This window comes from Phalaenopsis equestris, unplaced genomic scaffold, assembly GCF_001263595.1.
Source record: "Phalaenopsis equestris unplaced genomic scaffold, ASM126359v1 Scaffold000196, whole genome shotgun sequence".
Classification (NCBI taxonomy): Eukaryota; Viridiplantae; Streptophyta; class Magnoliopsida; order Asparagales; family Orchidaceae; genus Phalaenopsis; species Phalaenopsis equestris.
The window spans coordinates 598,054-612,703 of record NW_018164638.1 but is presented as its reverse complement, the minus strand read 5'-3'; the positions used below and the strand labels follow the sequence as shown (position 1 = coordinate 612,703).

Below are 14,650 nucleotides of genomic sequence, written 5' to 3'. Positions count from 1 at the left end.
ACAAATATTTTCTTCAAACACCCTTTGTGCAATTAATTTTATGCTCAAAATCTCCCAATCAGACTTTAAGCTTAGAAAAATTCTTCCATATAGACAACATACGCTTCTGATCTCCACCGTTCATCAGAGCAAATATGTATTTCGGCGGACCCCATTTTTATTTTTTTTAAAATAATTACAAAAAATAACTTAGTAATAAAAATTTTGAGAAAATATTTAAACAACGAAAGATAAAATATTATCACATACAAGAGAGAATATTACGTCTAGTAAATCAGATGTGTGAACGACGACATGAATCGTAGATGTTTGACGGTAAATAGACTGTGTGGACGGTGACATGGATCACACCATACTATGCATTTGACGGTCTGGTTCAATCACATTGTCATTCACATATTCGTTATGCTATATCATTATTCATAATTCTTTGTCTAGAACTAATATTTTCTTCAAACTCCCTTTATGCAATTAATTTTAGGCTCAAAAACTCCCAATCAGACCTTTAAGCTTAGAAAAATTCTTCCATATAGACAGCATACGCTTCTGATCTCCACCGTTTATCAGAGCAAATATGTATTTCGGTGGGGCCCATTTTAAAATTTTTTTTAAAATAATTTTTAAATAATCACAAAAAATAACTTAGTAATAAAAATTTTGAGAAAACATTTAAACAACGAAAGATAAAATATTATCACATACAAGAGAGAATATTACCTCTAGTAAATTAGATGTGTGAAATGCGACATGGATCGCAAATGTTTGACGGTAAATAGGGCATGTGGACGGTGACATGGATCACACAATACTGTGCATCTAACGGTCTGGTTCAATCACATTGTCGTTCACATATTCGTTATGCTATATCATTATCCATAATTTTTTGTCCAGAATTAATATTTCCTTCAAACACCCTTTCTGCAATTAATTTTATGCTCAAAATCTCCTAATCATACATTTAAGCTTAGAAAAATTCTTCCATATAGACAGCATACGCTTATGATTTCCACCGTTCATCAGAGCAAATATGTATTTCAGTGGGCCCCATTTTTAAATTTTTTTAAATAATTACCAAAAATAACTTAATAATAAAAATTTTGAGAAAATTTTTAAACAACAAAAGATAAAATATTATCACATACAAGAGAGAATATTACGTCTAGTAAATCAGATGTGTGAATGACGACATGGATCGCAGATATTTAACGGTAAATAGGGTATGTGGGCGTGACATGGATCACACCATACTGTGCATCTGACGATCTTGTTCAATCACATTGTCATTCACATATTCGTTATGTTATATCATTATCCATAATTATTTGTCCAGAACTAATATTTTCTTCAAACACCCTTTGTGCAATTAATTTTATGCTCAAAATCTCTCAATCAGACCTTTAAGCTTAGAAAAATTCTTCCATAAAGGAAGCATACGCTTCTGATCTCCACTGTTCATCAGAGCAAATATGTATTTTGGTGGGCCCCATTTATTATTATTATTTTTAAATAATTACAAAAAATAACTTAGTAATACAAATTTTGAGAAAATATTTAAACAACGAAAGATAAAATATTATCACATACAAGAGAAAATATTACGTCTAGTAAATCAGATGTGTGAACGACGACATGAATCGTAGATGTTTGACGGTAAATAGACTGTGTGGACGGTGACATGGATCACACCATACTATGCATTTGACGGTCTGGTTCAATCACATTGTCATTCACATATTCGTTATGCTATATCATTATTCATAATTCTTTGTCTAGAACTAATATTTTCTTCAAACTCCCTTTATGCAATTAATTTTAGGCTCAAAAACTCCCAATCAGACCTTTAAGCTTAGAAAAATTCTTCCATATAGACAGCATACACTTCTGATCTCCACCGTTTATCAGAGCAAATATGTATTTCGGTGGGGCCCATTTTAAAATTTTTTTTAAAATAATTTTTAAATAATCACAAAAAATAACTTAGTAATAAAAATTTTGAGAAAACATTTAAACAACGAAAGATAAAATATTATCACATACAAGAGAGAATATTACCTCTAGTAAATTAGATGTGTGAAATGCGACATGGATCGCAAATGTTTGACGGTAAATAGGGCATGTGGACGGTGACATGGATCACACCATACTGTGCATCTAACGGTCTGGTTCAATCACATTGTCGTTCACATATTCGTTATGCTATATCATTATCCATAATTTTTTGTCCAAAATTAATATTTTCTTCAAACAACTTTTCTGTAATTAATTTTATGCTCAAAATCTCCTAACCATACATTTAAGCTTAGAAAAATTCTTCCATAGACAGCACTTCTGATCTCCACTCTGGTTCAATCACATTGTCGTTCACATATTCGTTATGCTATATCATTATCCATAATTTTTTGTCCAGAATTAATATTTCCTTCAAACACCCTTTCTGCAATTAATTTTATGCTCAAAATCTCCTAATCATACATTTAAGCTTAGAAAAATTCTTCCATATAGACAGCACTTCTGTTCTCCATCGTTTGTCAGAGATTTAGGTGGGCCCCTTTCAAATTTTTTTTTAAAATATTGGACGGTTCTCTATGAAATAGTTTTTCCTAAGCTTAACCATTCTTTAAATATTGAGAACAGAAATAGTCGAGCTTTATCTTCTCCCTTTCAAGCATGGAAGCATGCTCGGCTCTATCCCTCTCTTCTCCCAAAACCCACCTCCTCTTCAACCTCTGCAACTCACCTCATTCTTCTTCTTCTTCTTCTAACAGCAAACCCTTCTGCTCTTTCTCCCCAAACCTCCATTCCAATATTCACAAATCTCTCACCTTCTCTTCTTCATCTAAAAACTCTTTCTTTCTCTCTCAACCTCATGCTGTTGCAGACGCCCTAGAAGCAGCTACGGAGACTTCAAATCTTTCACAAGGAGCTTTCTCTAAGATCGACAATGGCGGGCGATTCGGTAGCCCTAGAGCTGCCAGGGAACTCGCTCTGTGAGTTAAATTTCTCATGATTTTTTTGAATATTTTATTTTATATTTTATTTCTGCTTCTGTTACTGTATAATTTGCAAATAAAAAAAGGGATTTTTATAGAGATTATTTGATGTCAGGTTGGTCGCTTATGCCGCTTGCTTAGAAGGCTCTGATCCTGTTCTTCTCTTGGACAAGAGGGTTAATGCAAAGAGAGGTATTTAGCATTTTGTTTTCTTTTTGTTCTAATTAGTTGGAAATTTCTGCAGTTTTATTTGATTTGGTTGTATTTGCTGTGTAATATTGGGATGTTTGGATACAAAGTAGGATTTAGTAAATCTTGTAAATCCAGATTTTGCAAGCTTGTTAGGAGCTAAATTGGCTGAATTCTTATAAACTATTTTGCATATGTTTTCAAGATTTAAGATTTAATTTAAGGAGAAGAAGAGGTATAGTTAGGAGAGGGCATGGTATATATCTCTTCATGTCTACTTCTCCATGGATTTGCTGAATTTAGGATTTAAGTCTAAGATGGAAGGAAAATTGGATTTAAGAAAGTAGTAAGGTTTCTGTGAGTCAAAAAAAAAGGAAGATATACATGCACATCATTCCATTCTTATGTATTTACATATCTAATACTTAAACTTCAATTTTTACATACATGCTACATTGCCTGTGCATCAAAAGGTGCATTTCACTTCTTATAAGTTAAAATGGTGGTATTTTTGTGTGATATGAAAGATTTTGCTGGTATTAATGTAAAAAAAAGTGATGCTTAGGTGTTAGATATGTAAATGCATAGGAATTGGGTGGTATAAACTTTTTTACAAGATTTAGCCTAATTCATGCTTATATTTTGCAACAAAACAACCCCTAATTTTATTTTTGTTTTCCATATTTGTGTGTTTTATTGATTTGAGGTTCTTATATTGTGATTAATGTGAGGTTTCAGTGCCGGGTTATATCTTCGACAAGGCCTCTCTGTTGCAGTATGATCACATGAGCTTTGGTGGGGAACCTGTTCAAGTGGAAACTGAAGAAGAGGCTGAGGAGCTTAGGCAAAAGAATGAAAAGGATTCAATAATTGGTATTTTTCTCCTTTTTTTTTCATACATGTGAATGATTTCCTTAGCTTTATGTTTGTTTTTAATCTTTATTATTTACCCATATAAGCTTTGAAATACATGTTTCCATAAAATTGGAGGGTATATTACATCATTTTATATGAAAAACCCCAACAATGTTTTTGGTTCATCATGATTTTAAATTAAAAATTCTATTGACATATTATTTGTGTTTGAGTAGATAAAAATAAATAGAAAAAAAGAGTAATATTTTTTAGCTTGTTGAAGAATTTGATTTCATTTATGTTTAATTGAATACTTATTCATTTATTTTTTTAACAGTCACAGTTAAGTGGGAGTTTATTATGGCATTAAAGATCACATTAAAGACATTGACATCAACTGCCAAGCCCTTACTCCTCATCTATGTCGACTTGTAAAGAAAAAAAAAGTTTATAATTGAGGCATCTACTTCGTCGCTTCCATCTTTTGCTTGTTACTCAATGAGCAACACCCATATTTAGTGGTGTAAATGAGTCGAGTAGAGCTCGAACCGAGCTCGAGCCACCATCGGCTTGAGCTTGATTAAATAATCAAGTTAGGGCTTAAATCTACGAGTTCAAGCTGGCTTTTTTATTATGAAAGAAAAACAATATTATATCAAGCTAGTATTATAATAAATTGGTAACTAGAATGAGTAATTATGAGATAAATGATAAGAAAACAATTGATATAAAATGAAATTTTTTATTTTTTTAAATAATTTTAATAATTTAAAGATAAAATCTTGAGCTTTGATATATTTCGAGCATATATATATAAATTTAAATGAGTTGTTTCATGATCTAATGAGTCAAGTCGGTGTTGGCTTGTGCTTGGCCTGTTATCTCATTGAGTCCGGCTCATGAGCCACTGATCATGCCAGGTTTGAGCCGGCTCATGAGTCTGCTTGGCTTGGTTACGCACCTGCCCATGCTACAACTCCTTTCCCACTTCCTCCTCTACAAAAGTTCCAAAATAAATTATTTAAATGTAAAACTTGAACTACAAAGGAGTTATTCAACATTAAAAAGCTTTCACAATTACAACTATAGATTCAATAATAGAGCTATCAAAACCTAAAGATGCATTAACATTTCAAGTGATTTAACTTCCACATAAGACATCAAAACCAAAAGACACACCTTCAATATATTTCTTACCTTAGAAACTCTATTCATTGCCCATCGTAGTGTCCGATCTTTGCAGTATGTCCCATCGTATTTTTGACATGACATGGAAAATTTGGTTGTTATAAATTTACAAAGTAAAGTTTATTTGTTTATTATGTAAATACATAGGAATTGGCCGGTGGTTATGTAAATGCTCCAGTTTTTTTAATTCGAGTTCTGACAACCAGATTCTCTTCTTCCAGAAGCAGAAGTTCTTTCAGCGCCGCCAAAGCTGGTCTACAATAAGTTTGTTCTTAGGTATTCTGTTACTTTGCTGGTCATTTGATTTTTATTTTTAGTTTTTATTATTTTTTTTACAATCATCCGATTTCTATACATTTTCAACAAGAAAGTGTTCGCTTATTCAAATCTAATAAGCAATGCACAAAGAAACACACCAAAGATCAAATTTGTAATTCTTCAAATATTCGGCAAAATATATATATTTTTTCAATGTAAAATTAGAAAACAATGATCATTAATTTGGAGTTTACGAAAATCTATCACTTTACACAAAATCTGAAAATCAACCAAGATCACGATCAGCTTTTGTTATTAGTTGTCAAGAATTGCGACATGATCGAAGAACTTACATCATATATGCAAATTTAAATTAAGGAAGCAAAACACAGGAGCACATTTTGTTCTTATAGGCATCATTATGATGTGTGCTTCAAGAACTAAAGGAAAAAAGGAAGGAGAAAGTTTTACATACAGACCATTGAATTCTTATGTATTTACATATCAAACATCTTAACTTTAATTTTTACATATATGATCGAGGAACTTACATCCAACAACATACAAATTTATATCAATGAATCAAAACACGAGAACACATTCCTTTCCATAGTTATCATTATCATATGCGTGCTTCAAGAACTAAAGAAAAAGAAGGAAGATTTACATACATGCCATTGAATTCCTATGTACTAAACTTCAATTTTTACAGACAAGATCGAAGAATTTACATCCAATAACATATATATATATATAAATTTAAAACAAGAAATCAAAACACGAGAACACATTTCATTCTATAGGTATCATTATAATATGTGTGATTCAAGAAGTAATGAAAAAAAAAGGAAGATTTGCATACATACCACTGAATTTCTTTTGTATTGACCAAAGAGCTCATAATCCTCCAATAACATCGATTGATTTATCCCAATTGTCTTATTCATGTCACTATATATATATATATATATATATATATATAATCGAAGAATTTACATCCAACAACATACATACAAATTTGAATTAAGGAATCAAAACACGAGAACACATTCCATTCTCATATGCGTGCTTCAAGAACTAAAGAAAAAATAGAAGATTTATATATATAAGATATGCCTCGAAACCAAAATCAATGAACAAATCATGACGAAACGACAATAGATAGATGGAAAAATGCAAACAAGGGTTGCTCTTACAAAAATCAAAGAAAACAAGCAAGATACAAAGTTGATCTACTTTTCGAGAGGTAGATTGTCTCTCTCACACCCTTGACGTCGCTAGGAACACCACACGAAGAAAGAAAACCGCAACCAATCAAAAAAACGCATAAAAGAAAACAAACCATAGGTTCCCCCTTAAGAAAATCTTAATACGGCATTTGGAAACTTTCCTTCTAAACTTCTCTCAAAAATCCCCTCAATTTCTCCTCATTGAGTATGTGATTATGGCCCTAGATGGCTCACCTGCTCCTTTCCTCCCTTTGCTGCTACATGGGGTCGCTCGGTTGTTTCCTGCGAAGAAGATCGGCTTGTTTGTGGAGGGGGCAGGCCGATTAAGAGCTTTCGACCGGTCCCTTTTGGACCGGTAGAGATACGGGCGTAAAAACATACCATTGAATTCCTATTATATTTAATAGAAGGAAGCATGCTTGGGCGCATATCTTACCTTCATGCTCATCTCCTCTGCTCCTCTCCTCTCTAGTATTCAGCTGCTTGCGCCTGAAATAAATCTAGGACTCAATTGTTCCCGCATGTAATTTTATATTAGCTTTTACCCTCCTGTAAATTTACTTCTCTGCCCTCAGCTTATTTACAGTTATGCTATGTAAATAAGTATATTAAGGGCAACTCTGTATAAGTTATGTATTAGGGAAAATCAATAATAAATATAACACTTAGCTTTTCTCCTTACTTAACCTCTTCTTTTTTTCCTTCAACCTCTCTTCATTTGTTTTTATTGTATCAGAGCCATTTTGCTTAACCGCAAAAATGGAGTCAAGTTCCTCCACATCCATGCAAGCAATTCATCAATTTACCACTTCCCTCCACAAAATAAGTGAAATCAATATACCCGCATCTCTCAAATTCCTCATCTCCTCTCAAGAACGTTGCCAACACTCCCCTCACCCATTAAGATTATCAGGTACGGAAAATTCAAATCCAGAAATTCTCCTCTGCGAACGGCTTTGATTCTTTATTAGACATCACAAGCCAAACACCACCAAGATTTATTCAAAATGAGCAAGGGCATCTATAGAAAGTCAAGAATATCTTTTTTGGCAACTTATAGACCCAAATTTGGCAGCAACAATTTTCTCTTCAATTTCATCCTCCATTCTTCATATATTCTCCACTTAAATTGCACAGCCGGAATATGGGATTTCTTGGAAAAACGATTTCAATCCACTAATAGATCCAGAGTAATTCGGCTCAAGAATGAGCTTCACAATATTCACATAGGAGCAAACAATATGACACAATACCTTACAGTCATAAAGACTCTTCTAGACAACATTGCTGTTGCAGGGTTTAAAATTGACAATGAAGACATTTACCACTCGAATATCAAAGGCTTCAAGACAACTATTAAAAGTCAACCAAACACCATCAGGTTGGAAGACTTTTATTCCCTCTACATAGTGAGGAATGTTATCTTGCAAACGAAACTGCCAAAATGAATCAACAATCTGCCCTCTTCACTTATAAAAGCGAAGGGGGGCCTCAAAATCAAAGAAAATTCATTAAGAGCCCTTCTAGTAACAATTACCAACCTAACAACAGCACAGTCAAAAGTAAAAGGACTAATATTTGTCAAATATGTAACAAGAAGGGAAACTCAACATATAATTGCTGGCATAGACTCAATATCCAGTAAAAAGCATCTCCACCATCCCAAACTACTTCTCTCACTAGTCAAGTTCAAGCTCGACCCATTGATTGGATCATGGACACCGTAGCCACAGTTCATCTCAACTCACACATGGAAAATCTCCACCAACCTGCAGTCTATGCAAAGCTCGGAACATGTCACCATAGGTAATGGGCAACAAAATGAAATAACAAATGTGGGTAACGGCATTCTTCCCACCCCTGGCATTAAGCTCAAATTATCATCACTTTTTATGTACAACATTTAGCTCACAATCTTTTTTCAATTCACCAGCTAACTAAAGATAATAACTGCAAGTCAATTTTAGTGCTAACAATTTTTATGTGCAGGACCTTGCAACAAAGAAAGTTATTCTTGTCGGAGCTGTTGATCAAGGGCTATGCCCCATCATAGCTCTCACTTCACTCGAGAGCTCAAGCACATGGCATCGCAGATTGGGTCATTCCACAAAATTGTGCTTACCATGATCTCTTAGTCCAACCCCCGTCTTCATATTTCATCCTCTATTTCCCCAAGTACTGATTGTCTTCAAAATAGAAGCCACAAATTACCTTTTTAATGTAGGAAAACTACTTACATTGCTTGTGAAATTATTATTTCAGATGTTTGGGGCCCTTTTCCTCATCTATCAACTGAAGGATACAACTTTTTATGTCACTTTTATGATGTTTTTTCTCGTTACTATTGGTGCATGCCCATGCGACATAAATCTAAAACCACTACATGCTTTATTTCCTTGCATAAAATGTTAAAAAACCATTTCAATGCCAATATAAAAAATTCATGTACCGATGGCAGCCGTGAATATATGTCACATGAGCTCAAGCACCATCTCGAAGATCAAGGTTTCATGCACCAATTTTGTTGCCCTAACACAACCGAACAAAATGATATAACTGAAAGGAAAAACCACCACATTGTAGAAACCGCTAGAACTCTCATCAACACAACCCACCTTTCCATCCACTTTTGGATGGATGCCATATAAACAACAATTTATCTCATAAAATGTCTTCCCTCAATTCACACCATGGTCCCCCTATTACTTCTGGATCTATGCTTCTACATGCCTTTGTAGATGCAGACTGGGCCAGCAACTCTACAGATAGCAAATCCATTTCAGGATATTGTTTCTATCTTGGACCCAAACTTATCTAGCGGTCAACTAAGAAGCGGACAACTATAGCAAGATCGTCCACAGAAGCCGAGTATCGGGTTCCACCACAGAAATAATCTGGCTACGCTGACTACTTCAAGAGCTAACCAACACTCCGATGTCCCCAACCCCTCTCTATAGCGACGATACCTCAACTATAGCTCTCACACATAATCTAGTGTTCCACACACGAATCAAGTATGTCGAAGTCGACTATCACTTCATCTGGGATCACATTAGACTACAACAATTTCAACTACATATTATGACAGAAGACCAAATTGCCGACATCCTTACTACAGCTCTACCAATGAAACGCCATCAAATGCTCACCACCGAGCTTACCGTCACTACATCTGACCCTCATCTTGAAGCGGGTTAATAGAAGGAACACATCTTTGAGCTTACATGGTCGCAGATCTTTCCTTCGTGCTCCTCCTCCGCTCCTCTCCTCTCCGGTGTCCGACTGCTTGCGACTGAAATAAAGCTAGGGCTCATTTGTTCCCGCATTTAATTTTATATTAGCTTTTACCCTCCTATAAATTGCTTCTTAGCCCTCAGCTTATTTACACTTATGTAAGGCAGCTCTATATAAGTTATGTATTAGGGAAAATCAATAATAAATATAGAACTTAGCTTTTCTCCTGACTTATCCTCTGCTTTCTTTCCTCTTCTTCAACCTCTCTTCATTTGTCTATAGTATTTACATATCAAACATCTAAACTTCAATTTTACATACATGCTTGAAAAATTTACATCCAACAATTTACATAAAAATTTGAATCAAAGAATCAAAACACGGGAACACATTCTGTTGTCATTGGCATCATTATCATATGCATGCTTCAAGTACTAAAGAAAAAAAAGAAGACTTATATAGATTCCACTTAATTCCTATGTATTTGCATATCAAACATCAAAACTTTAAATTTTTACACACATACCACTTTACCTATGCTTGAAAAGGTGTATTTCACTTTTAAAAAGTTAAAATGGTGGTATTTTAATCTGATATGAAATGTTTAGCTGATACTAATGTAAAAAGCAAAGTTTAGGTGGTAGATTAAGTGGTTTGTATGTAAATGCCCTGACAATGTATTATTAATATAGCATCAATGCCTGTATTTTGTATATTTAACTTGTATATTTTTTCAGATTTACATCACACATGTTTTCTTAGCTATATTTCTGTGAAAAAAAAAGAAAAAAGCCATTATTTATGCTCAGCCTTATGGATTTCATAATTTATGCAATTTGGTATTTACAGATTGGCCAGAGATCTCTTGGTAGCAGTCGTGAATCAGTGGAATGAGCATGTCCTTATCATTGAGAAAATAATCCCCCAGAATTGGAAGGTATTCCCCACATTTAATTTACTTAACTTTCTGACTTAAAAAAGTTAATAATTTGTTTAAATTTAAAAATTCAGGATGAACCTTCTGCTAGAATCTTGGAACTTTGCATTTTGCATCTTGCAATGGCAGAGATCACAGCTTTAGGAACGCGGCATCAGATCGTCATCAATGAGGTCAACAATCCTTCCCTTAAATTGGATTATATACATGAAGATTTACATACATGTCACTCGATTTCTTCATATTTACATCACCTAAACTTCATTTTTTACATATGTGCTACTTTACTAATATATGATAGGTGTCTCACTTTTTAAAAGTTAAAACGGTAGTATTTTTTGCGTGATATGAAAGATTTATGTGGTAATGTTGAATCCAGAAGTTTCTGGAAAACACACTCAATGATTAGAACGTTCTGCTAGGAAGTGATTAGAGAGAGAGAGAGCACGGTAAAGAACAGTAAAAAGCATGTCATTTATTCATGACTTGGACCCTTATTTATAGGAATAGATCCCGGCATTATAAAAGTACATATTAGTCCCCACATCATTAACTTTTCAGGGGGACTTTTTTGGTAATTACCGAGCATAATAAGACCGGAGTTTATTCAATCGATGAAACTTGTCGATCATTTGGTAAGTCTTGATTCGGTCGATATCTAGTATTGAAAGAGTGCTCCCTGTCGATCGTCCTGATGGTTGATTGTCGCCGTACATGAGCTTCTCCTGGCGTCTTTCATCGATTGTTCGAACAATATGCTTTTCTTGCCAATATTCAGCCAACAAACGTTGTCAAAGGCTATGTTCGATTTGTGACATCTTTTTTTTTAGCCGTTCATTTGTCTTTAGATTCGTGCTGACATATTTTTATATGTTTAGGTATAAATGTAAATAATAAAGTTTAGGTGTTAGATATATAAATAAATAGAAATTGAGTGGTATTTGTATGTAAACACTCCTAAAATATGGTTTTAGAAATACAATATTTTTTTGGTTGGAAGGAAATTGGCAATATTGAAAAATTTCTCTTGTATGAGAGTTGTTTGGTGATCATGGTTGGGTGAGTGTATTGGTGTTTTCAAGTTTTTTTAGGGACATTTACATACATATCACACAACTCTTATTTATCTACATATTTAACATATAAACTTTACTATTTACATTCATAAAACTCAAATCTCCAGCTTCACATCAAAAATATCACTTTTACTAACTTTTAAAAACTCAAATGCACATTCTTACATGTAGGTTCATAGCACCAAAATGTTATGCATATAAACATCAAACTTTATATGTTTAAATGTTGATTCATAAAAATTGTGCGGTTCATATGTAAATTTCCCAATATTATTTTGTATTTTTTTATAAATAAATATAAAAAAGTTGAAATATTTGGTAATCGAATAGAACATACAGACGGCCAAACAGCCGGCTTTAATACGATGTGTGAAATCCGTACATGCGGATTGATGATATTTTATCATAATATCGCTAAAATAACATCAAATTACATCTATCTTATCTGCACGTAATATTTTTTTTTCTTAAATACTCCATTTTGTTCAATCCATGCAGGCTGTTGATCTGACAAAGAGATTCTGTGATGGATCTGCTCCCCGAATAGTAAACGGTTGTCTGCGGACTTTCATCAAACATCATAACAGCAGAATTTCTACTGTATAACATTATCTGTTAAGGCTCAAAAGAATAGTTACTGATAAATATTTCTTATTATTTTCAATTCAAATTTTATCATTCATTGAAGTGCAATTTACATGAATCAAAATAATATTTTGATCTTCTTGTGAAAGGAAAAAAAATGGAATAATTACATATATACCGCCAAATTTCTATGTATTTGCAGATGTAACACATATCTATGCCTGAAAAGGTGCATTTTACTTTCTCGAAAGTTAAAGTAGTGGTACTTTTGATGTGGTATGGAAGACATGGTTGATGTAAATGTAAAATAGGTGGTATAAATGTAAAAAAAATGAAATTTATGTGTTGGATATGTAAATATATAGGAATTGCTTGGTATGTATGTAAATGCACCAAGAGAAACATGAAGCTTATGTAATGCTGCATTACTGAAAAGAAATATGCATAAAAAGAAAAGCAATGTCTTGCTTCCTTAAAAGATGAAATAAATTGGTATCATATTATCATGATGTAACTATCACATTATGTTGATGATCCAATATATATATCTATATCTATCTATCTATATATCTATATATATATATATATATGTATTGTTATTTTTATTTTGCTATTTTTTTTATTTTTCTACTTTTATTTTGATAGAAAGTGAATATGTTTTTAACAAAGAAAAAAAAAGTTTATTACCTCATCATTGAATAAACTCTCTACCATAATCACTTATGTTTAATCTTAATTTGAGATGTTTAACTTAAACTTAATTTTAATTAACCTAATCAAAGTTTGTTTCATTAACTCTGTTAGATTTGTGACATTGAGAGTTTTGATATGGTACAATTCACTCGGTCGAAAACTGTCATCAAATTTCATTGTCAAACCAGCTTCTATAGCCCCAAGCAAGCTGAACTAGTTAAATTTAGGATTCGTTTGTGGTGGTGGTGTGGTGGTAGCGCAATGCTGCACTACAATTTTATCAGTTTGGGTTAACTATGTTTTGAGAGTTTTTTTTTAAAAGTTGTTGTTGAAACGCGTTTTCTCACCACTCATGACTAGGTGCGTTGACAGGTTTTTAGCCCGCGACCTGATTTAAAAAAAAAAAAATTTATAATGACCACCGTAACTTTTTGAACATCAAATTATTATTCAACAGCTTTACAACTATTTTTTAATAAGTTGCAGCCGCCCCAAACATACCCTTAGCCAAGTTGGGCTAGCATAAGACATAATTATTTGAAAAATTTTCAAATTAAAGGAGAGATTATGGCTCACTAAGGTTCAAATTGGCAAGGTTATGTCTAATTTGGGTTCAACCTAGGTAAAATTGAATTCAAGCTAACTTAGAAAGAGTCCCTAGGCTCTTGAATGCACTATGCTCAAATAATAGTCAACAATGGTAACATATTTAGGTCAATTGGGTCATCATATGACACAATTTGTCATATCTTGTAAACTAGGATGGTCTAAAAAAGGTCATTAGCTAACCATGGATCTACAGATTGATCGTAAGATAAGTTCATCGAGTTGGTAACTAACTAGCTAATCCAAAGCCCCATTCACTTATAGCCAATTAGCTAAACACTGATACAAGTTTATGAAAAGGGCAATTTTGGAGTTAAACATGCCTACGGTTGACTCAGGGTGCATTTGGGACAACAGTGTGACAATGCACCCCATTTTTTATGTTTGACAAAATCACATTTTTTTCTGTTCTTTTAAAAAGCTGTGGTGAAAATCTACATTTTTTAACTTGAACTGACCAAGTGCGGTGGTTATTGAAAAGTTACGTCTAGACTTTTGGGGAAAAAGAATTGTAATAAGTACAATTTCTTTTTGAAAATCAGCTTCTTCTACGGCAGCTTCATAGCTGCCTTTTCAAATAGTCAATTAGTTCGAGTAATAAATATAAAGGTAAATTTACATAAATAACACAATTCTTATGTATTTACCTCTCACACCAAAATATTGATACATATGCATACCATTTTACCAATGCACGAAAATGTGGATTCAAGTCTTGAAGTAAATATGAAGATTTGAGTGTGAGAAATGTAAATAAAGAAGAATTGCGTGTTGTAATTATAATAAGTACATAGAGGTTCAGTTTTTCTC

The 14,650-nt window shown here is 33.2% G+C and overlaps 1 protein-coding gene across 2 annotated transcripts; it reads left to right on the top strand.

Moving 5' to 3' along the window:
• Nucleotides 1-2,619: 2,619 nt before the first annotated feature.
• Nucleotides 2,620-12,642, top strand: LOC110022543 (N utilization substance protein B homolog). Of its 2 annotated transcripts, none has more exons than XM_020721546.1 (7): nt 2,620-2,987; nt 3,106-3,182; nt 3,918-4,052; nt 5,444-5,498; nt 10,793-10,880; nt 10,955-11,053; nt 12,455-12,642. In XM_020721546.1, the coding sequence occupies exons 1-7, from the start codon at nt 2,668-2,670 to the stop codon at nt 12,560-12,562; spliced, it is 882 nt and encodes a 293-aa protein (XP_020577205.1). In that variant the 5' UTR covers nt 2,620-2,667; the 3' UTR covers nt 12,563-12,642. The 2 variants fall into 2 exon arrangements, with proteins under 2 accessions (XP_020577205.1, XP_020577204.1); XM_020721545.1 differs by having other exon boundaries at nt 5,429-5,498.
• The last annotated feature ends 2,008 nt before the right edge of the window (nt 12,643-14,650 follow it).

What these genes read in the sequence shown, in the direction of transcription:
- LOC110022543 (XM_020721545.1), top strand. Translation starts at nt 2,668, where the DNA reads ATGGAAGCATGCTCGGCTCTATCCCTCTCTTCTCCCAAAACCCACCTC. An exon ending in GAGGGTTAATGCAAAGAGAG is followed by an intron (nt 3,183 to 3,917) that starts GTATTTAGCATT and finishes GTGAGGTTTCAG; the next exon opens with TGCCGGGTTATATCTTCGAC. An exon ending in TACAATAAGTTTGTTCTTAG is followed by an intron (nt 5,499 to 10,792) that starts GTATTCTGTTAC and finishes TGGTATTTACAG; the next exon opens with ATTGGCCAGAGATCTCTTGG.